This window comes from Choloepus didactylus, chromosome 27, assembly GCF_015220235.1.
Source record: "Choloepus didactylus isolate mChoDid1 chromosome 27, mChoDid1.pri, whole genome shotgun sequence".
Lineage (NCBI taxonomy): Eukaryota > Metazoa > Chordata > Mammalia > Pilosa > Megalonychidae > Choloepus > Choloepus didactylus.
In genome coordinates, this window is record NC_051333.1 from 2,653,407 (window position 1) to 2,676,133 (window position 22,727).

General features: G+C 38.8%; 1 protein-coding gene across 1 annotated transcript in view; it reads left to right on the forward strand.

The window, feature by feature from the left end:
* The first annotated feature begins 4,415 nt into the window (after window positions 1-4,415).
* NLRP9 (NLR family pyrin domain containing 9) overlaps window positions 4,416-22,727 on the forward strand; it is a 41,662-nt gene continuing 23,350 nt past the window's right edge. The window contains exons 1-3 of the mRNA XM_037819880.1: window positions 4,416-4,979; window positions 5,105-5,295; window positions 10,863-11,210. Coding sequence (XP_037675808.1) covers window positions 10,931-11,210 — 280 coding nt within the window. The 5' untranslated portion in view covers window positions 4,416-4,979; window positions 5,105-5,295; window positions 10,863-10,930. The remainder of the gene's footprint in view (window positions 4,980-5,104; window positions 5,296-10,862; window positions 11,211-22,727) is intronic.

Consider the following 22,727-nt stretch of genomic DNA (forward strand, 5'->3'; position numbering starts at 1 on the left):
GCTGAGGGGAGGAGAATGGAGCGCGGAGTTCCTGTTTGGGGCCATGAAACAGTCTTGGTAATGGATGGCGGTGATGGCAGAGACATTGTGAATGTGATTTACACCTCTGAGCTTAAAAGTGGCTAAAATGAGGAATTTTGTGTTAGATAAATGTTACCACGATAAAATTTTTAAAAAGGTTGCTATGAAAAAATTTTAAAGAAGACATTGATGGTTAAGAATCTCATAATAAACTGTAAATACATGCTCTACAGGCAGCATAGCCCAGGCAACCCAGGCAGACGTGACACCCACAAATGCCCACCCGTGACGTCCTGTAGAGCAGTGATAACCTGTGCGTGTTGCACTGGGTGTGTGAATGGTCTGTTTTCCCAAACACTTGAGCTGCAGCCCCAGCGCTGGCCCCTGAGCTCATGGCGGGCACTGCCCACGTCCCCAGTCCTGAGGTGCATGGAGGGCTCTGTCCTGTGCCTGGCACCAAGCAAGCCGTGGACGTCTCTCATTCCAATTCCAGCCTCCCAGGAGTGACCCCATCTGGCCATGTGCTCAGACCCGACTCTCTGTTCTCCAGGAATAACCTGTGGCCAAATGTGGCTTCTCCCAGGAGCAAACACTTCCCCAAATATTGGAACACGATTCCCTGGACCCAATGGCCGCCTCTGCCTGGAAACTAGCGCCTCTGCTGCTCGGGCAGGGACGAAGCCTTCTTTCCGACTTCTCTGACCTTCCGGATGCTGCAGGATGGTCACGGCGAGCTGTGTGTGCTGAGCTGAGCCTCCTCTGAGTGCAGCCAGGCCACCGCACCCTGCTTGAGACAGTCCCGAAACACGTCCAGCACGGGCCGTTTTCCGGCAGTGCTGCCGCAGAGGCCCTTTCCCACGGGGGACAGTAGTGGTTTCTGATGATAAAGATAATCATGGAGTCACTGCAGGTATGTGGGACACTGCTTGTCTGCTCCCCACTGCGTCCACCCTGGGCGAAAGGGGCCCCGGGAGGTGCAGAGCTCAGGACGCACCAGCCCATCGTGGTCACCTTGGAGGACAGGATGCTTTGGCCACTCTCCTGGCTGTCCCCACGGTGAAATATGAGGGGTTTTCTACCACTCTGTTCTGTAAACCCTCAAGTATTTAAGAATCATTTCCCCAATTATCACAAGCCTTTGTTTTCGGAAATATCAAAAGCATGGAAAATGGAATTCATTTTTCAAGTTGACGCTCTCATGGGTTTCAGACGGGTCTATAGGTCAGAGGAGGAAGTGAGCTGGATTCCTCCATTCACAGGAGATCCCGAGGATCTTCACGAGAGCGGGCAAGGGGAGGAGGCAAGCAACACATGGTGTCCTGGAGGACAGCCAAAAAAAAGTTAGGCATTTAGAGCCAAAGTCACCCCTCAAATTGGCTGGGAGACCTCATGTTCTCCTCCCTTTGAAGGACGAAATCCTAAACCAGGGCACTAGCATAGACACTAATCCAGGCAAGGGCTCTCTGGAGGATCTTATTAGGGGCAAAATTAAACACATTTGGCTAAATGTTTTGTGAGAAAAGCCACATGGTAATACCAAAGTGAAAATAACCAACCATTGCTCACTTTTACCTCAAAATACGTAAGTACATAAGTATTTAGGTAAATACATAAATTCAGAAACAATTCCCAGGGGCAAGGATCAGTGACACAGTGAACACGAGAACAACTTTCCCTAACAATACATGAGCTACTTGAACATTCTATTAGGAGCTATAATATAATTTTGTTTAAAATTATTAAAATGGCATGCATGAGGAAAAAAAGTATATTATTTTACTTCAATTACCTGGTAATCGGGGTGGCCTTTTTTGTGTGTGTTTGTTAATGGCCCCTCATCAAAGGAATAATAAAACTTCTCATATATCTGTGACAGGTAGTTACAATTTGGAGCCAGATGCCAAAGTAAAACTTTCATGGAAATGAGACGGGGTGCCACCTTTCTTTCTTTCTTTTTTTTATTAACGGAACATTTGTTTCCCATTCAATTTGAAATGTCTGTATGAGCACCAGGTCTTAAGGCTTTGAAATGTAACTGAGTATAAATATCAATTTGTACATGAAAATAGACATTCTGGAACTTTCCCTCCTTGTCATTATAAATAGACTCTGTGAAGCCCTTATTTTAGCGCCCTTGGCCATCTTTCTATGCCTCCGCGACGCTGCACATGAGTGTCCTGGCCAAGTTTCTCAAGAGCATCAACATCACTGGGAAGGAGGTTCTTATCCTGCTGAGCTCCGAAGCCCACGTCCAGTTCTGAACTGAGATGTGAGGCCGGCGACAGAGGGTCACAAAGGCTGCGGAAATTGGGGTGAACCTCACAGGCAGGTTAAACATGGGTGGAGGGATTAGTTCCAGACTCGCTGTGCAACTCAAAGACCTAGAAAAGTGGCAGGAAGAGTCTGCTCCTGTCCCATCGGTTTGGTTTCATTGCACTGATGACCTCAGCTGACATCAGAGACATGAGGGAGCAAGACGAAAATCCACAGGAGGGAGAATCCTGGGATTCTTTTTCTGGGGTGCAACACATACATGCGAACAAAATGCCTCAATGAAAAAAAGAGTCCTATTTAAAGACTACACCTCAATAAGTGTGACAATTTTTATGGATTTATCCAACATCTTTCAAAATGCTGCATAGTCAACTGTTTAGCACATACAATGATCACGAGCATATTTTAGCAATGACTTATCTGAGCAGATTAGATATGGTTACACTTTTGAAAAGCTATTCAACATTACATTAAAATCTAATCCACAATATGATGGTACTATGAACAGTTGATTGTCCACCATGGATGATTGTGTGGTATGTGAATATATCTCAATAAAACCAAATTTAATTATTAAAAAAAACTAAAAAAATCTAATCTACAGACATTGTTTTCTCCTGTTCTGTTTTATTCAATAAATCTTTCTTGTGCTTACTAGCGTATCTCTCTATAAAAGCAAACAGTAAACCCATGTTTATTGAGCTGAAATATAGAATCTAAAGCTTTAAAGGAATTTATCATTTATATAGAGAGAATATGTATTTTTGGTTTAGATCAGTGACATTAACCAGTGTGGTATGGCCCCCTCAAGGATGTTTGGAAATATGTGGGGGCATTCTTCATTGTTCCAACTACTTGGGGTGCAATTAGCATGTAATTCTCTGGAGCCACAGATGTTAAGTGACATGGACTGTCCCAATTTAAATGCCAGCAGTGCCTGGACCTTATCAGAAGTGAAAGTCAATGTGTTTTTGTAATAATCTGCTTATTTAACATAGCCCAGACTTTAATCAACTCTTTCAAAAGAACTTCTGTCTTCCTCACTTGCTTACTTTGAATGGTCCCATTAAGGAGTTTTCATTGTCAGATTTAATTTTGTTTCTTTTTAAAGTGCAGTTTTATTGAGATATGTTCACATACCATACAATCCACCCAAAGTGTACCATGAGGGTGCTATCTTCCTCAATGCTTACATTTCAGTCCGCTGGTTAGAGGTCCACAAAAGAAAAAAAGACATTCCTAGGTTGTAAAGCTGGCAAAAGCCTTCTTTCGCCTTTAAAATATTTACCTACATCTCAAAGGGACAGAAAAAAGATTTACAGTTACAAGTTTTCTAAAGAATGCTCTAAGAAAAGGGGAGGGATGGGGGGGTCTCTCTCCCTTTTTGCACCAGAGAAATTGATTTGTTTTCTTTTTCAATTTGTATTTACCTTTATACCATCATCACCATGATCACTGTCTTCATTGCCATCATCATCATCACATCACCGTCATCATTTCAATCATTATCCTCCCATCATATTCATCGCCACCATCACCATCACCATTGGCATCATCTCTGTTGTACGGAGGAGGAAAATGCAGTGACGTTGGGGTACTTGCCCATGGCCCACACAGCCAGCAGAGAACAGGGCCAGGGTGACCTGGCGCTCCAGCTCTAGTGCTTAACCACTTCCAACCTATGCCAGCTCCTGCGGTAGCTATCAGGAAAATTTTAAACATAATGCAAATCAGGACCCAGCTCCCTACAGTATCAGTTGTGATCCAGCTAAGGATGGTTGAGGAGTCAGGGTGAGGAGTTCAGGACAGAAACAATTGGATGGAGGGTGTTTGGGTTGACCACTGATTAACGTATTGGAGAGAATCGATTCACCGGGCCTCTCAGCTCAGTCTCAGCAGATGAAACCCAGCTTCTCCTGCTCATTGATCCACACAGATCCCCAGGAGTCCACTAGGATCAGGGCAGCCTGGGAGGGAGCACAGAGGAATGGTTCAAAGGGTGGGCTGACCAAGTCGGAGACTTTCCAAACCCTGCCTCTGTTCTGATGGCCTCAAGTATCCTTGAAAAGAATGTAATAGTAATACATATTTCAGAGAACTGCTGAGAGAAGCATGTCAGATCTCACATGAAACACTCTAGCAGTGGGCGTTTTTCATCATAAAGCTTTCAGCTAAAGTTACAGACAGTGAAGATAATGATCACAGAATTCAGTGATGAGTGTAGCCAGGTGTTAGTAGACATCTGCACATTCTAATTTCTGTTCTTCACACCCAGAGCTGGTTATTTGAGAATATTCATTGATTTCCTTATATATGAATGTTCCATTCTAGGATCTGCTGTGAAAGTTGAGAAGATGCGCAAGATAGTTAAGATAGCACGGGAAGCTTACTGTGTGGGGAAGTCAGACCTTCAGATAATGAGCAGGGTTGTTCCCAAATGCATCTTCAAATTAGCCATCAGTGGGAGCAGAAGAAGATACTTCTCAGAAGCCCCGGGGGGGCCTTACATTAGCAGCATCCTGGGACTATTCAGCAGTCGACAGCTCCCAGCAATGCTCGAGGAATATGGACCACACCTGAGGTGGAAACACCACGGCTAAACAGATTCACCTCACCTGGCTGAGTCTAGCCACCAAGAGTCATGCCAGCCAATGGGAAGAGAGGGAGTCAAAAGCCAAAGGCAGGTATGGCCTTTTAGTCTTTGTCTCCACAGCTGTTCTTGGATCACTGCTGGCCCCAGGATCAGCCAGATTGGGTGAGCAGAATTCTTCTCACTGACCTCTATGTTTCTTTCTTTCTTTCTCCTTAGGTTTTCCTCTCACATTGTTTACTGTGGGTCTAGAATGCATAAGAAACAAGGAAGGCAAGTACCAGAAACTATCAATCTTGCGCCTTCGTTTTGGCAAGGATGCACCAAAAGGCAAAGCATTTAAATTTGCAGAGATTTTGTATCCAGCATCTCCACTCTGTAAACCTTGGCATTTCCCAATTCTAAATTAGGTGAGAGACTAGGACTCTTCCCGGCTAAATGAAAGCTTCCTGTTTTTTCTAAAATTGAGTCTGAGACGTAAAGAATTGGAGGGCTTAGGGTATCGAGGAACTAAGGAGAAACTGTGAAAATAGTAAAAGTTAAAGGGAAGGAGCCAGTTTTTCAGAATTGGTGGATGTGTCAGTCCTGATTGTGAGATTCATGTACAAATGAAAAACAGAATACTTGAAATCGCGAACTCACAAAGGGGTAAGGCAAATGGCAAATGGGAGAGTCAAATGTGGGATCTGCTGCTACGGTGATTTGACTGATTGGCTTTCAGCTCCTCATTTACCATCCAGACTTTCAAGGATGCCATGATTTTGTTCTGTTTGAACAGTTGTGGTGATGGTGTTTGCTTTGTGTGACCACAGGAGTAGTGTTAGATGGGAAGAGCCAGGTGATACAGTCTGTGAGGAACGCGGCAGGTTGTTGGGGGGACTGGCAGAGGCTGCAACAGGAAGGGGAGCGGGGAGTGTCGCCTGGAGTTGGCCAGATCAAGATGGTGACACGTAAGGAGTAGCAGCGAGGATGCCCACCTCACCTGTGGATCCTCCCGTGTGGGGGCAGGTTGAGCGGTCAGCGTCTGAGGCGGCTGCAGGGGCCTCGCCATCTTCCGAGGAAGGTTTCAGTTAGAGCAGGAAGGAGAAAGGCGAGTTTAGAGAAGAGATTCAGGATGCTTCTTCTTAGCCTTCAGAGGGTTCAGTGGAAGGGTCTCGGCTGTGGGGGAAGGTGAGACGTGGAGGCAAACATGGGATGTGCAAGGCCATTTGTGAACAGGAGTGTGCATTTTGAGGGGTAACTTGGGTCTAGGCTGAGTGGCTGAGTTATGGATGTGGACGGAAAGCACATGGCCCAGGGCACCATGATTAGCCCAGTGGAATCGAGGCACATGGTCGTGGCGAATCTCAGCACTGGGTGGGCTGATGTCTCTGTTCCCGCTGAAGGAAGCCCAGGCCTGGGACAGGATGGCCGGTGGAGCACACAGGGCTCCTCCCTGCTCCCTTGCAGAGGATGGGTGTCTTTCTCCTGGCAGGTCGCCTCCACTGAGTGGAATGTGCGTCCAAATAGTGGATCGTGTCCTTAAGTAACTGTTTCTTTATCAATGAATATGTAGATTTTTACCTTTAAAACATTATTTAATTGTGGTGATTTATGTATGAAAATCTCTGGCTACATGTGCGGATGCTACTTTGAAACTGACATAGGGAAGTGAGTTTTTGAGATTGAAGGGAATATGGATTTTATATTTTAATAGAGACTGCCAAATTTCCATCCCAAACTATACCTATTTACATTTTAACACCTGATTTGAATACCTATTTACCATGCATTATAGTGGATATTATAATTTCCATTTAAATTTCTTTGGTGACATCTGTCCAATTCATTTCTCTTTTAAATTATTACTAGATAAGTTACAGGTTTACAGAAAAATCATGCATAAATTACAGTTCCCATATACCACCCTATTATTAACACCTTGCATTAGTGTTATACACTTCTTACAGTTGTGTCCATTCAATTCTAAATAAGTTATTTTTCTTAATCAAAATATTTTAAACTGTATTCTTTTTTAATTAGCTGTGACTTTCCATGCTTATGTCTTTATTTTCTAATTTTATTTTACTCTGATTTTTTAATGAGGTCATGATGCCTGTTTCCATTTTATGCTTTCTTTGTGTCCAATATAAGGTCAGGTTTAGTAAATGTCCCATGTGTGTTTGAACAGAATATACATAATCAATTTGGAATCAAAGTATTTTCTCATTACGAAGCATATGCATGTATTTCATATGTGCATACTGTGAGCTCTTTCTTGTGAATTATTCAAGTGGCATATAATCTTACCTTCAAGGTTTGTAATTATGTGAGAGTTCTAATAGCCTAAACAATGACTGTGCATTTATCATTATCCCTTGTGTGAAGCAATGTTGTAAGGTGTGTTGTGTTTATGAATACTACAACTTGGTAGACTGAGTCTTAAATAAGGTGTGCAAAAATCCTTACTTAAACCGTTTAGTTCTTTCAAGCTTGAGTGCTTTTCAGTGTGATATTTAATACTTTATTGGGTTATAATTTGCCAGGATTATTATCCCTCTGTTTTATTTTCTGTGCATTTTCTAGTTTCTCTTATAAGCCTGTGACAGGATGTTCTTAACCAATATGAGCCTGTATTTTAATTAATTTAATTTCATTTACATATATTTAAATTACAATTATATTTAGCATTATTTTTGCCAACATAATGTTGTTAATTTATCTATCATGAATTGAGCCTTTGGTTGAATTGAGGTCATTTTCTGGAGGGTTTCTAATTGTAAGGAAGTTAAATACTCGTTTTTGTTCTTCTGGTTGTCACTTTAAAATTTTTAATGTACAGTAAATCTGATTTTTCCTTTTGTACTATGAGGAATAAGAAAGCATATTCTCCCCCAAAACAAAACAAAAACCAAACTTTTCTTTGCTGTCACTCTTTTCCCTCCTTCTTTCCATCTCCCACAATGAAGTCATGTAAGATTTTAATTTCAGTTTATTTTTTCCATTATCAAAATTGGACTGGACTATACTAAACTTGGGCAGGATTGTAGAGCAGTGAAGTCTCTCAGCATGCTGATGGACATGTGAGTTCGTCCATCCGCGAGGGAAATTGTTGGGTATTGTGTAATAAACATGATGACCTGTATATGGTATGACCCAGGTGTTTTAACACATAATTATGAAACTTAGAACAATGTGTGCTTAAATGCACCAGGGTACCTGTGAAAGATTGTTCATAAAAGCCTCATTTGTAATAGACAAAATTTGTAAAACACAGAAGTGCCTGCCAACTGTAGCATAAATAAATAAAATGAGGAATATTAACAGTGGCATAGTATATAATGGTAAAAAGAATCACAATTTTGCAGTAGTACTATTTTTACCTACTTTTTTTTTTTTACTACTACTGCTACAGTCAATGACTTGGATGAATCTTAAAATATAATGCTAACCAAAGGAGGCTGTATATAAAAGACTATTACCTTACTCCATTTATTAAAACTAAGCATGTATAGTCAAGCTGTATTGTGTGTAAGTGCTCAGGATGCATGAATAGATGTAAAATGATAAGACAAAACTCACAGTAAACATAAAGACAGTGATATCTTCTTTGGAAGAAAGGGTTTTTATGAGGAGACAAGAACATGGGACATGATTATTGATTTTGTTGGTAGGTTATATGGGATTTACTTTAAATTCACTGAATAGTGCATTTTCTGCCTACACTTTTTTATTTATAATGTTATAAAGTTAAACAGAAACCACTCTAGTCATTTTTATTCCTTTTTTTCCCCCAGTATTTGTTGTAGTCTATGTGAACTTTTTTGAGGGTTTTTTCTCTGTGTCTTAGTGTATACTCTGGTAATTCAGTGAAGACTTGCAGATGGAAAATTGAATATTTTCCTGTCTAAAATGGTTCATTTTTCCCTTGGGCTTTAACGGATGATTTCACTGGGTATTGAAATCTAGGTCAATAACTGTTAACCTCCAATCATATGCAGTTTTTTCTTTGCATTGTCAACTTATCAGTGTCACCAATAAGGATTCTCACAAACTGCTTCTCATTCTCTAGTCAATAAAAATGAAGTTTGGTACATTATTTGGGAAGTTGTACCATGACAGTTATTGAATAACTTGGCATTAGCCCTTCTTGTTAGTAATTATTTTTATTTCTAGGGTCTAGACCTTCACTGTCTAACATGGTGGCCACCAGCCACAGGTGGCTGTTGAGCACTTGAAATGTGGCTGGTGTGACTCAGGGGTTGAATTTTGAGTTCTAATTTAACAGTAATACTTAATTTAGTTATTGGAAAATTATGTATGAAAACTTGAATATGTGAATTTACTTTTTCCGACTGCACATTTTAGGAAATATAAGTAGAGATTGAGTATTTTCGATAAAATTTGGCATCCAAAGTGGGATGTACTGTAAGTGTAAATACACGTTGGATTTTTTAATGCAATTTTATTGGGATGTATTCACACACCATACAATCCATCCAAATTGTACAATCAGTTGTTCACAGTATCATCACACATTTGTGTATTTATTGCCATGATCATTTTTAGAACATTTGCATTACTCCAGAAAAAGAAATACAAAGGAAAAAGAAGACCCCAAACACCCTATACCTCTTACCCCTCCCTTATTGATCACTAGTATTGAACTCTACCTAATTTTAAGACTTACAATAGAGGTAGGTTAACTAAGAAGTGTAGTATTGTCAGAGAGAGAGATATATATCAATGGAACAGAGCAAAACATCCAGAAGTAGATCCATACAAACACAGACAACTGACTTTTTTTTTAAATTTGAAAACAGTATTAAAAAAAACATGTAAATTATTTAAATTATTTTTATATTGAGTACATGTTAATGATATTTTGGATGTATTGTGTTAAATAACATTAAAATTAGTTTTCCCTGTTTTTAAAAGTCTTTTTTAATGTGGCGATTAGAAAATTTAAAATTACAAATGTGGCTCATATTTTATTTCCATTGTGCAGTGCTAGTCTGAACTCTAGAATTTTTTTCTATTCTTTGAGATTCTAAAAGTTAAATATGGTTTTTTATCTTTCATATTCCTCAACACTTGGCAGAACTTCTTATCCTGAAGACACAGATCTTTTCTTCAGATCTGGAAAGCTTCCTTGCATGAATTATTTCCTCCCTATTACTCTGAGTTTTTTTCTCAAATTCAATTAGGTGGATTCTGGAGCTATTAAAGCTGTCAAAACTTTTCATCCCCCCGTCATTTCTGTTTATCCTGTGCACGGATCAGCCGAGGTATTTGAAAAGCACCTCCTTGACCATCACTGAGATGACAGCCCAGGGCTCTTTCCTCTGTCCTCATGTCCACCGTATCTAGGCTGTAGCATCCTTGGATCGTCGTCTACGGCTTTTGTTTTGAAACTTGAATTTCTTTTCAGCTGCAACTCCCTGTCATATATATTTCAAGGATTCATCCAAATTTTCATGCACCAAAAATTTTTTGCATTCTTTATGAAAACCAAAAAGTCTCCACTATGTAGTCAAGTTAGATTAGAATTTGTTCTCCTTGAAGGAATGTCCAGTGTGACATGGCATTTTGAACTTTAGATAGAAACTCACAAAATGACACCGAGTCAATATTCTACACCCCCCAGAAGTGGCCTCAAGCTCTGCAGAGATACGTAGTTGATGGCACAGGGAAAGACATAACCTCATTTTTCCTTACTTGGCCCCACTAATAAACATCAAAGCTTTATTAGAGTTCCAGGTAGTTACAGTTTTCCGTGACATCTGGCTTTGCATTAACTACATTTTAGCTGCTAGTGCTGAATTCACGTCTTTCCCTTTTCCTATGCCTTATTGAGGAAAATCGAAAAAAAAAGGATAAAAATTCTCCAGATGAAGCAGGCCAGATACATTTTTAGCAAGAAATGCATGATATCAATATTTTTTAGCTACTTTATACTGCTGAGATTTAACTATATGACCATGTAATTCTTCCCCAGATCCCACTTTTTCCTTGTTTTTGAGGATTTCCATCTGGAGAAGTCCGAGCTCACAATCCTAGAACACAATGGCTGAATCTTTCTTTTCTGACTTTGGCTTGCTGTGGTACCTGGAGGAGCTCAGAAAGGAAGAGTTCTGGAAATTTAAGGAGCTCCTCAGGCAACAACCTCCGAGGTTTGAATTCAAGCCAATTCCCTGGAGCGAGGTAAAGAAAGCGTCAAGAGAAGACCTGGCAAAGCTGTTGGACAAGCATTACCCAGGGAAAAAGGCATGGGAGGTGACACTGAGCATATTTCTACAGATGGATCGGAGAGACCTCTGGATGAAGGCTAAGGAGGAGATTAGAAGTGAGTGTGGGATGTGGGGACAGCGAGCTGTGAGGGGAGGCTGGTTTGCCAGGAGCTCTCAGTAATGAAGATGGTACAGTTGTTGAATGAGCAGCTACATCCTCCAGCAGCTGAGTGTGTGCTGTTGCCCAGTGTGGACCTGGAGGTAGGAGAAGAGGTTCAGGACAATGCTAGTCATGCGTGGGCTGGAGGAGGGTTGGGGGTGGCTAGTGTCCTAGCCCACACCATTCATGTAAGTGGGGTTTAACCATTTCTCTGCCCCAAGCTGAGGCACTGGCATTGCAGGAGATGGCTGGGGAGTTAGTGCCTGCATCACCAGGACTGCTAAGATAAGTTCCCTCATGGTGATTGTCTATCCTTTTAACCAGACACGTGCAAGGTACTAGGCTGTCACTAGTATTAGGAAATAATTATAGAGAGCTTTTGTCCTGGGTACTACAGAAATCACTTTTTATATATAATGTCCTTTCATTCTCACCACAAATCTGAGGTGTACACATGAGAAAGCTGGACTGAACAGTTGAACAGAATTCCCTTTTGTTAGATGAATTTTCCAAAAGGTGCAGATCTGACTCCAAACCAGTTCTGATTGACTTATTGATGGCATTTGTGCCCTTCTCTGGAAGGTACTTGTTTTTTCTCTATAAAATAAGAATACCCATTGAGTCACAACCCCTGGCAAACAGACAAAATATCAGGTAAATCCTTGTTTATTTCACTTTAATACTGTGGTTGAAAGCTGCAGGGTGCTTTGCCCATTTTCATTTTTCTAAATTGTGGAATATGGCGTATACACATAAAAGTGATAACTTTCAAAGTGCGATTTAACAAGTGGTTAGAGAGAAAATTTCAAAGAATGTTATAGGTTATAGTTCCACAGTTTCAGTTATTTCCTTATTGTGAAATATAACATATATACGGAAAGGTGATAACTTTCAATGTACAAATTGACAAGTAGCTATAGAGCAAATTTCAAGCAATGTCATGGGTTACACTTCCACAATTTCAATTATTTCCTGTCATGGGTTCATCTCTTTATACCTCAAAACTATGATCTCCATTAGAAAAAGCCTGAACCTTATCAGGTAATGATTCAGTCCATTTGGGCTTCATCAAGTAACCTTCCACTCAAATAAGAGTATAGGGACAGACAATAGTTTAAAAGTAAAGAGCACTCAAGACAAGAATTCGATTTCAACACATATTTACTAAAGGAGCACTTAAGGTAAAAGGAACAAGTCCCTTCCAGATGTGGTTGGATATAAGATTAAAAGACCCTCCTGTCTGAGTTACAGAGTATTTATAGAGCCTTTGATTTAGGGTACAAACAATTAAGTTATATTCTATAGTTGTATTTAAACCACCAGCAATGAACCACACGTGGTAAACAATGAGTGAGTCAAGAGCAAAGGAAGATATTCACAGCATTATCAGAGATTTATACTTAACATTGAATGTTTGTAAAATTTACCAAAAATATTTCTAATTAAGCTATGACTTTTGTATAAGCAACATAACATACCCTTTACTTATATAAAACTAAAATTTAGAAGAGAGATGATTAGTTATCTCTAACTTATTAGTACAATTTCTTATTTTATTCTAAAATTAGTTTACATAATGTCAATAAGCATACATTTGATCAAAACTGTATTCAGCCTTTTTACCTTACTTATGACACAGTATAATTTTCTAATGTAGGACTTGAAGGATATGAATTGTGTGTCCCAGTTATTACAGTAAGGCCTTTCCACTTTTCATCATTTGGAAATTGTACTTGGGGTAAAAGTTCTGTTAAATATGCTTCTATATCAGAAGGAATAACTGGTTCTTCACTATCAGAACAGAAAGCATCAGGTGGCATATGAGAGAAGATAGAGAGGAGTCGGTGTTCTCATTATCAGATTCCCAGGAGAGAGATTATCCTGCAACATTCCTTATTGTGAAATATAGCATATATGCAGAAAGATGATAACTTTCAAAGTAAAATTTAACAAGTTATATAGGTAATTTCAAAGAATGTTATGGGTTATAGTACCATAGCTTCTGTTATTTCCTTATTATGAAATATGACGTGTATACAGAAAGGTTGTAACTTTCAAAGTACAATTTAACAAGTAGCTATAGAGGAAATTTCAAAGAATGTCATGGGTTACAGTTCTACCATTTCAGTTCTTTCCTTCTGGCTGTTCCAATACCCTGGGAACAAAGAAAATATATATATAAAACTTCAATATTCCTAATCCTTTGTTAAATTCTATCTTGTCCATTGCTATCCCTTCCTCTCATTTAATTACTTTGTTGATCTTCTAGGCAGTGACCACCCTAACTTGTTCATGTTGGAAAGGGGTGTTGACATTACAGGAAAGGGGGGTGCATCTGGTTGATGTTCTTGAAGACGCTGTTGCCTCTGGGTTTTGGGAGTTATCTGGCGTAGGAGCACTCTGGAGGATTTAAGTTTTTGAAAACTAAACTTAGTGAATGAAACTTTTATAGACTCTCAGATAGAGACCAGGTTATTCTTTAGGGTTTTCAGGACTATTTTGATTGGGGCTTGTCATACTGTGGCCGTTTGGCATATCTATCTTTGCCCATTTTTATGTGTTATTCTACCATCAATTTTATCTCTTCCTGGGAATGGGCTTTCTGTTCTGATAAGTACACTGAGATTCAGATGGATTACGGTGTCCTGATGTCTAGCAGTGCATGAGTAGTTAAGCCAAGGCAAGGATTACTTTGGTTTACAGACTCCAAGCTTAGTGTTGAAGGGTATCAAGTGGTCTGGCCATTCCTGAGCAGTGAGAAGCAGTTAGGTTGCCTTGCCACACTCCTAAAGATTCAGTCAATGAGAACGTGCTAAGTCCCAATGGGTTTAGAAAGCTTTTTACTCACAGCACAACAGGCAACATGAGCTTCATATTCACATCAGTTCCCTTTGCCCCCCAAGTCTCATGAGGTTGATACAGAGATGGGCTCAGGTAGATAATGTGGACACAGTGGATCTCGATCACTGCTCAAAAACCCAGAGATTAGGGGATACTGACCTCATATAGGGGCTACTGGCAAATCCACCCCTCCTCCCTTCCAGGAGAAGACATTAGCTTTATTATCCTGGGATGTTTCCAGTGGAGGAGGGGGAGACTCTAGCTTTATTACCTTGGAATATAATAAAGAGAGACATCTCTAATATTTCCAAAAGGGATCACTGCTTTTGTAAACAAATATTCCCTGTTCCCCAGAGAGAAAAAGACTATCTTACATTCCCAGGCAGTTTAGTTTGCATACATCCTTGAACAAATCTGTACCCTTTGCTCAGAAGACATGCAGAATCACCTGAATTATCTCCTAACAAGGATTACAGATCTGGAGCTAGATTTCCTGGGTTTGAATCCAAGCCATCCCAGTTACTAGCTGGTGACCATCAGCAAGTTGCTTACACTTCACTATGACTCAGTTTCATTACCTGGGGGTAATGTACAAAAGGAAATAATCATAATACATTGAGAACAGTGCCTGGATAGCACTGACTGATGGAGGATGAAATTTTGTTTCTTTTAGTCTTCTATTCCAGAACCCTCACAGAATGGAAACATGAGCTGGGTTTACCCAAGTGTGGGGAATTGGCTATTGTTAGCTCTGTCCTTTGTTGCTGGTTGCTGCTTGATACCATGTGACAGGGGCTGCTAGCTGAAGTCAAGTGCTCACTCTGCTATATACATATGAAGACTAAAATGTTGAAGGAAAGATTTCCTCTCAAAATCTGACTCCATGTCCTATAGAGTGTGAATTGCCTTCAGTGCCACATGCAGAATGGTAATGGGAAGAAGCAGAGTGACTGGCAGCAGGAAGGACGGTTAGGAAAGGTTCCTACTAGGTGGATCAAATCCTAGAGAATGACAGACACAATGGGATTCCTGGGTAGTTATGGATATTTTATTAATGTTTAAGTCATAAAGCAAAGGCACAGAACAAAAGACCTAGTTTTATTGCATTGTGATCATAAAGGGCTGTTTGTAATTATTTCTATTTTATGGAACTCATTGATGTTTTCTTTGTGTCCTAATACATGATAAATTTTGAACATTCCTTGTGTGCTTGAGAAGAAGATACATTGACTGTCAGGATGTTGTTTTCTTTTTACAGATTTTGTTGATGAGATCTTTTATGTCCTTACTTGTTTTTTGTCCACTTGATATATCCAAAACTAAGAGTGTTGTTAGTCTAATACTAGTGTGTATCTATTTCTCTTTGCATCTTTTGTGGTTGCTGTATTATTTGCTGCAAAAATATTCATAATTATTATATCTGCATCGTGGAATGTGGCTCTTCACATTTTAAAGACTTCTTTTTTGGCTAATTTAATGCTTTTTGCTTGGAGTCTACTTTGTCTTTTATTTTTAATGTATTTCTAATAAAGCATAGGCTTAGGTTTTGCTTTATAAGGCAACTTGAAAAGATTTTTCTCTATTTTTCTCTCAATAGAGAAGTCCATTCACAATTCCTAGATGATATTTGGCTTCAATTCTGTCATATGTTGAATTTACTGTGTGCCTTATATTGTATTTACTGTTAGTTTCTCCATTTGGTGTGTCCTCTTGGCTTTACAATGGTTTAATATATTTAGGAGGTTTGTATTTTTATTCTAGTTGTTATCAAGTATAGTACATACATATATATATATTTCAGTTATTTCCTTATTGTGAAATATATATACAGAAAGATAATAACTTTCAAAGTACAGTTCAACAAGTAATTATATAGGTAACTTCAAAGGATGTTATGGGATACAGTTCCACAGTTTCAATTATTTCCTTACTGTGAAATAAAAGATATGTACAGAAAGGTGATAACTTTCAAAGTACCAGTTTAACAAGTAGCTATAGAGCAAATTTCAAAGATTGTTATGGGTTACAATTTGACCATTTCAGTCATTTCCTTCTAGCTATTCTAATACCATAGCATCTAAAAAATATGTGTATTTCCTCTTGTCTAATCACTTTCTTGATCTTCAGGGGTATCTAGGCAGTGACCATCCTATCTTGTTAATATTGGAAAGAGGTATAGATATTATGGGGAAGGGGCTGCATCTGGTTCTTCTTGAAGAGGATGTTGCCTCTGGGTTTTAGGACTTGTCTGGCATAGGAATACTCTGGTGGATTTAAGTTTTGGGGGATAAACTCAGTGAGTGAAACTTAATAGAATCTCAGATAGTGACTAGGAATTTCAGGGCTACTGTTGGTTAGGGCTTGGAATACTGTGATCATTTGGGATATCTAGCTGGAGCTTGCATAAGAGTAACCTCCAGGATAGCCTTTTGACTCTATTTGAAATCTATTAGCCACTGTAATCTTATTGTATTACCTTTGTTTTCCCCCTTTTGGTCAACAAGGCATTTTCAGTCCCTCGATGCCAGGGCCAGGCTCATTACAGGGAGTCATGTCCATGTCTCCAGAAAGATTCACTCCCCTGGGAGTCATATCCCATATAGCGAGGAGATTAATGAATTTATTTGACAAGTTGGGCTTACAGAAATGCTACATTTAAGCAACAAAAGAGGGGCTCTGGAGGTGCCTCTTAAGCATAATTATAGGAAAGAGTAGCCTCCCATTTCCAGCCCTAAGTTTCACAAAAGCAAGCCTTAATATTGAGGCCTTGACTTATTAAGTAAGGGATTCCTAATTTCACATAGCATATATTCCGCCCAAGATAAACAATCATTGTCTCACATTATCTTCACTTAGTTTGACAATCATCATCACTCTCAATTTTAAACAATTATCATAACAGAAAACATCCCAGAGCTCCTGTCAGCTGCTAATTATTCATCCCTTGTATTAATGTAGTGCTGGTGAGGTATTCCTATCATCTAGTCTATAATATGTAATAGGTATTTTTTCCATATACCACACTGTTATATCTTTGTACCAGTGTCATACCTTTGTGCTAGTGTCATACCTAGAAATATATCATGCCAAAACTTACTTATATTTGTGGTGCTACTCTGTGGGTTACATGCCTTTAAACAATCCTTTTCAATCAAGTTCACTGTCCATGTAGCACTGACATGTATAATCCCATTAACAAACCATCATCACCCCTGTCCATTGCCATACCTTTAAATTCACCCTCATTGTCATGTCTGCACATATTAGTTATCATTCCCCCTTCACTAGCTTTTGTCTATCTCTAGGTCCCCTATATTCTACATTATAAGACACTGATTTTATACATTTCAGGGAGTTCACATTAGTGGTAACATGCAATCCCTCTCCTTTTGTGTCTGGCTTATTTCACTCAGTGTTATGTCTTCAAGGTTCATCCATGTTGTCATATGTTTCAGGGCCTCATTCCTTCTTGCTGCTGCAGAGTATTCCATCATATGCATACACCACATTTTGTTTATCCACTCACCTGCTGAAGGACGCTTGGATTGTTTCCATCTCTTGGCAATTGTGAATAATGCCGCTATGAACATCAGTGTACAAATATCTGTTCATGTCACTGCTTTCAGATCTTTTAGGAATATACTGAGAAGTGAAACTGCCAGATTATGGGGTAACTTGTTATCTAGTTTTCTGAGGAACTGTCAATCTGCCTCCCACAGTGGCTGTACTATTATACATTCCAACCAGCAATAAATAAGAGTTCCAATTTCTCCACATCCTTTCCAGCATTGGTAGTTTCCTGTTTGTGTAATGGCAGCCATTCTTATTGGTGTGAGATGATATCTCATTGTGGTTTTGATTTGCATTTCCCTAATAGCTAGTGAATATGAATGCTTTTTCATGTGTTTTTAGCCATTTGTATTTCCTCTTTGGGAAAATGTCTTTTTATATCTTTTGCCAATTTTTAATTGGGCTGTTTGTACTATTGTCATTCAGTTGTAGGATTTCTTTATATATGCAGGATATCAGTCTCTTATTAGATATATGGTGTCCAAATATTTTCTCTCATTGTATTGGTTGCCTCTTCACCTTTTTGACAAATTCCTTTGAGGTACAGATGCTTTTGATTTAAAGGAGTTCCCAATTGTCTATTTTTTTCTTTTGTTTCTTGTGCTTTGGGTATAAGGTCTAAGAAGCTACTAGATCTTGAAGATGTATCTCTACATTATCTACTAGGAGTTTTATGGTGCTGTCTCTTATATTGAGGTCTTTGATCCACTTTGTTAATTTTTGTATAGGGTGTGAGGTAGGGGTCCTCTTTCATTCTTTTGGATATGGATATCTAGTTCTCCTAGCCCCATTTATTGAAGACACTATTCTGTCCCAGCTCAGTGGATTTGGGGGACTTATCAAAAATCAGTTGACCATAGATATGGGGGTCTATTTCCAAACTCTTGATTTTATTCCATTGATCAATGTATCTATCTTTGTGCTAGCACCATCGTGCTTTGACTACTGTGGCTTTATAGTAGGCTTTGAAGTCAGGAAGTGTAAATCATCCCACTTTCTTCTTCTTTTTTAGAATGTTTTTAGCAATTTGAAGCAAGTTTCCCTTCCAAAGAAATTTGATAACTAGCTTTTCCAAGTCTGCAAAGTAGGTTGTTGGAATTTTTATTGCAATTTCATTGAAACTGTAGATCAGTTTGGGTAGAATTGACATCTTGATGTTTAGTCTTCTTATCCATGAACATGGAATATCTTTCCACCTCTTTAGGTCCCCTTTGGCTTCTTTTAGGAAAGTTATATAATTTTCTGTATAGAGGTCTTTTACATCCTTGGTTAAATTTATTCCTAGGTACTTGATATTTTTAGTTGCTATTGTGAATGGAATTTTTTTTCTTGAGTGTCTCTTCAGTTAGGTAATTTCTAGTGTGTAAGAACACTACTGGCTTTTGCACATTAACCTGGTATCCCACCATGTTGCTGAATTTGTTTATTTGCTCAAGTAGCTGTGTCATTGGTTTCTCATCTGCAAATAACGACGGTTTTATTTCTTCCTTTCCAATTTGGATGCCTTTTATTTCTTTGTCTTGCTGGATTGCTCTGGTTAGAACTTCAAGTACAATGTTGAATAATAGTGGGACAGCAGGCAACCTTGTCTCATTCCTGATCTTAGCCTCTCACCATTGAGTACTATGATGACTGTGGGTTTTTCATATATGCCTTTTATCATATTGAGGAAGTTTCCTTCAGTTTCTACCTTTTGAAGTGGTTTTATCAGAAAAGGATGCTTAATTTTGTCAAACGCTTTTGCTGCATCTATTGAAATGATCATTTGATGTTTCCCTTTCAATTTGTGAATGTGTTGTATTACATTGATTTTCTTCTTTTGAACCATACTTGCAGGCCTGCGATGAACCCCACTTGGTCACTGTGTGATTCTTTTAATATGTCTTTGGATTTGATTTGCAAGCATTTTGTTGGGAATTTTTGCATCTATATTCATTAGGAAGATTGGCCTGTAGTTTTCCTTTATTGTAGCATCTTTATCTGGTTTGGTATTAGAGTGATGTTAGCTTCATAAAATAAGTTACATAGTGTTCCATTTTCTTCCATTTTTTGAGAGAATTTGAGCAGGAATGGTGTCAGTTCTTTTTGGAAAGTTTGGTAAAATTCCCCTGTGAAGCCATCTGGCCCTGGGTTTTTATTTGTAGGAAGATTTTTGATGACTGATTGGATCTCTTTACTTGTGATTGGTTTGTTGAGGTCTTCTGTTTCTTCTTGGGTCAGTTCTAGGGTGTTCATGAATTTCCAGGAAATTATTGATTACCTCTAAATTGTATAGTTTGCTGGCATACAGTTGTTCATAATATCCTGTTATGATATTTTTTATTTCTTTGGGATCCACAGTAATGTTACCTCTCTCATTTATGATTTTCTTTATTTGGGTCTTCTCTCTTTTTTACTTTGTCAGTCTAGCTAAAGGCTTGCCAATCTTGTTGATCTTTTCAAAGAACCAACTTTTGGTTTTATTTATTCTCTCTATTGTTTTTTTTGTTCTCCTTATCAATTGTTTCTGTTTTAAACCTTGTTTTTTCTTTTCTTCTGCTTGCTTTACGGTAGTTTGCTGATCACTTTCTAGCTTCTTCAGTTGTTTTGTTATTTCTTTCATGTTAGCTCTTTCTTCCGTTTTAATGTATGTATTTAGAGCTATAAATTTCCCCTCAGCACCAACTTTGCTGCATCCCATAGATTTTGATAAGTTATGTTCCTGTTTTCATTTGTCTCTAGATATTTAGCAATTTCTCTTGCAATTTCTTCTTTGACCCACTGAATGTTTAGAAGTGTGTTGTTTAACCTCCACATATTTGTGAATGTTCTGGTTCTATGATGGTTATTGATTCTAGCTGCATTCCACTATGGGCAGAGAATGTGCTTTGAATAATTTCAGTCTTTTTAAATTTATTGAGGCAGTTTTATCCCCCAGCATATGATCTATCCTGGAGAATGTTCCTTGAGTGTTAAATCAGAATGTATATCCTGGTATTTGGGAATGTAATGCTCTATATGTCTATTAAGTCTAATTTATTTATCACATTATTTAAGTTCTCAGTTTCCTTATTGGTCCTCTGTCTGGTTGTTCCAACTATATAAGAGAGTGGTGTATTGATGTCTCCCACTATTATTGTAGAAATGTCTATTTCTTACTTCAGTTTTACCAACGTTTGTCTCATGTACTTTGGTGCTCCTTGATTGGGTACATAAACATTTATGATTGTTATTTCTTCTTGGTGAATTGTCCCTTTAATTAATATATAGTGCCTTCTTTTTCTCTTATGGCATCTTTGCATTTTAAGTCTACTTTGTCTAATATTAGTATTGCTACCCCTGCTTTCTTTTGGCTGTAGCTTCATGGGATATTTTATTTCCCTCCTTTCACTTTCAATCTCTTTATGTTGCCAGGTCTAAGATGAGTCTCTTGTAAATAGCATCTTGATGCTTCTTACTTTTTAATCCATTCTGCCAATCTATATCTTTTAATTGGTGAGTTTAACCCATTCACATTCAATGTTATTACTGTGAAGGCAATTTTTGAATCAACCTTCTTATCCTTTGGTTTTTATTTGTCAGCTCCCTTTTTTCCCCTTCTCATTCTTTTTTTCCCTTTAAGTTTCCCTTACTAATAGTCTTCAGTTCTGTACCTTTCTCCAGACCTCTCTCTCCTTTCCTTTTTTTTTCCTCAGCTAGTAGAACTCCCTCTAATATTTCTTTCAGGGAAGGTCTCTCATTAAAAAGTTCTCTCAGAATTTGTCTGTGAAAATTTTAAACTCTTCCTCAATTTTGAAGGAGAGCTTTGCTGGATAAAGAATTCTTGGCTGGCAATTTTTCTATTTCAGGATCCTAAATATATCATACCACTGCATTCTCACCTCCATGGTGCCCTGTGAGTACTCAGTACTTAGTCTTATGTGGTTTCCCTTCTATGTGGTAAATTGCTTCTCTCTTCCCACCTTCAGGAGTTTCTCCTTCTCTTCAGCATTTGACAATTTGGTTAGTATATGTCTTGGAGTGGTTTGTTTGGATTTATTCTTTTTGGAATTGGTGGGGCATCTTTGATTTGCATATTTATGTCATTTAGAAGGGTTGGGAAGTTTCCCCAACTATGTCTTCAAATACTCCTCCCAGCCCTTTACTCTTCTCTTCTTAGACACCAGTGAATCTTCTATTTGTGCATTTCAAGTTGTCCATCATTTCCCTGAAGTTCATTTCAATTTTTTTTTAATTTTTCCCCATTTATTCTTTTGTGCATTTACATTCAATTGTCCTCTAGTTCACTTATTCTTTCTTCTATTTCTTCAAATTTACTGTGTCTCTAGTATATTTTAATTTGATCAACAGTATGTTTTATTTCCACAAGATCTGCTATTTTTTATTTACTCTTTCAAATTCTTTTTTATGCTCATCTAGAGTCTTCTTGATATCCTTTTATGTCCTTAGCCAATTCATTGATGTTGTTTTGGAGATTTGTGTGCACTGTTTGATTAATTGCTCCAAGTTCTGTGTCTCCTCTGGCTTTTTACTTTGGTCATTTGGGTTGTCCATATCTTCTTGTTTCTTCATGTGCTTTATGATTTTCTGTTGTTGGCCTCATGGCATTTGCTTATCTTGGTAAGATTATTTTGGGATATGCAAGATTATTTGAACATTTATCTGTAATTGGCAGAGCTATAGCTAGGTGGAGTGCACTTTCCCTGTCCTACAAGCACATAGCACTCTTGGGCCACCTCTTACTCTCAAGCCAGCTCTCCCCCAGTTTCACCTGTGCACTAGGTGGGCTCCAACCCAGATGGAAACCCAATCAGTGCACCAGTTCTCCATGTGCACTTGGGACTGCCAACCCTGTGGGAGGGGGTGGGCCCTGCACAGCAGCAGGGAAGCCACTCCAGGGCACAGTGGTCCTGGAAGTTCCTGGGGCTCTAAGTTGACCACTCTGGGGCTATGGAGCTGTGGATCTCACCCTCCAGTTCAAACACACCACAGTCCCTATCTGCCATGTGTCCTCAAGACCCTGGGGTTGGAGAGAGGCTCCTGGCACTGCCATGTGGTGCCCTTGCCTCTTGGCTGTGCTCAC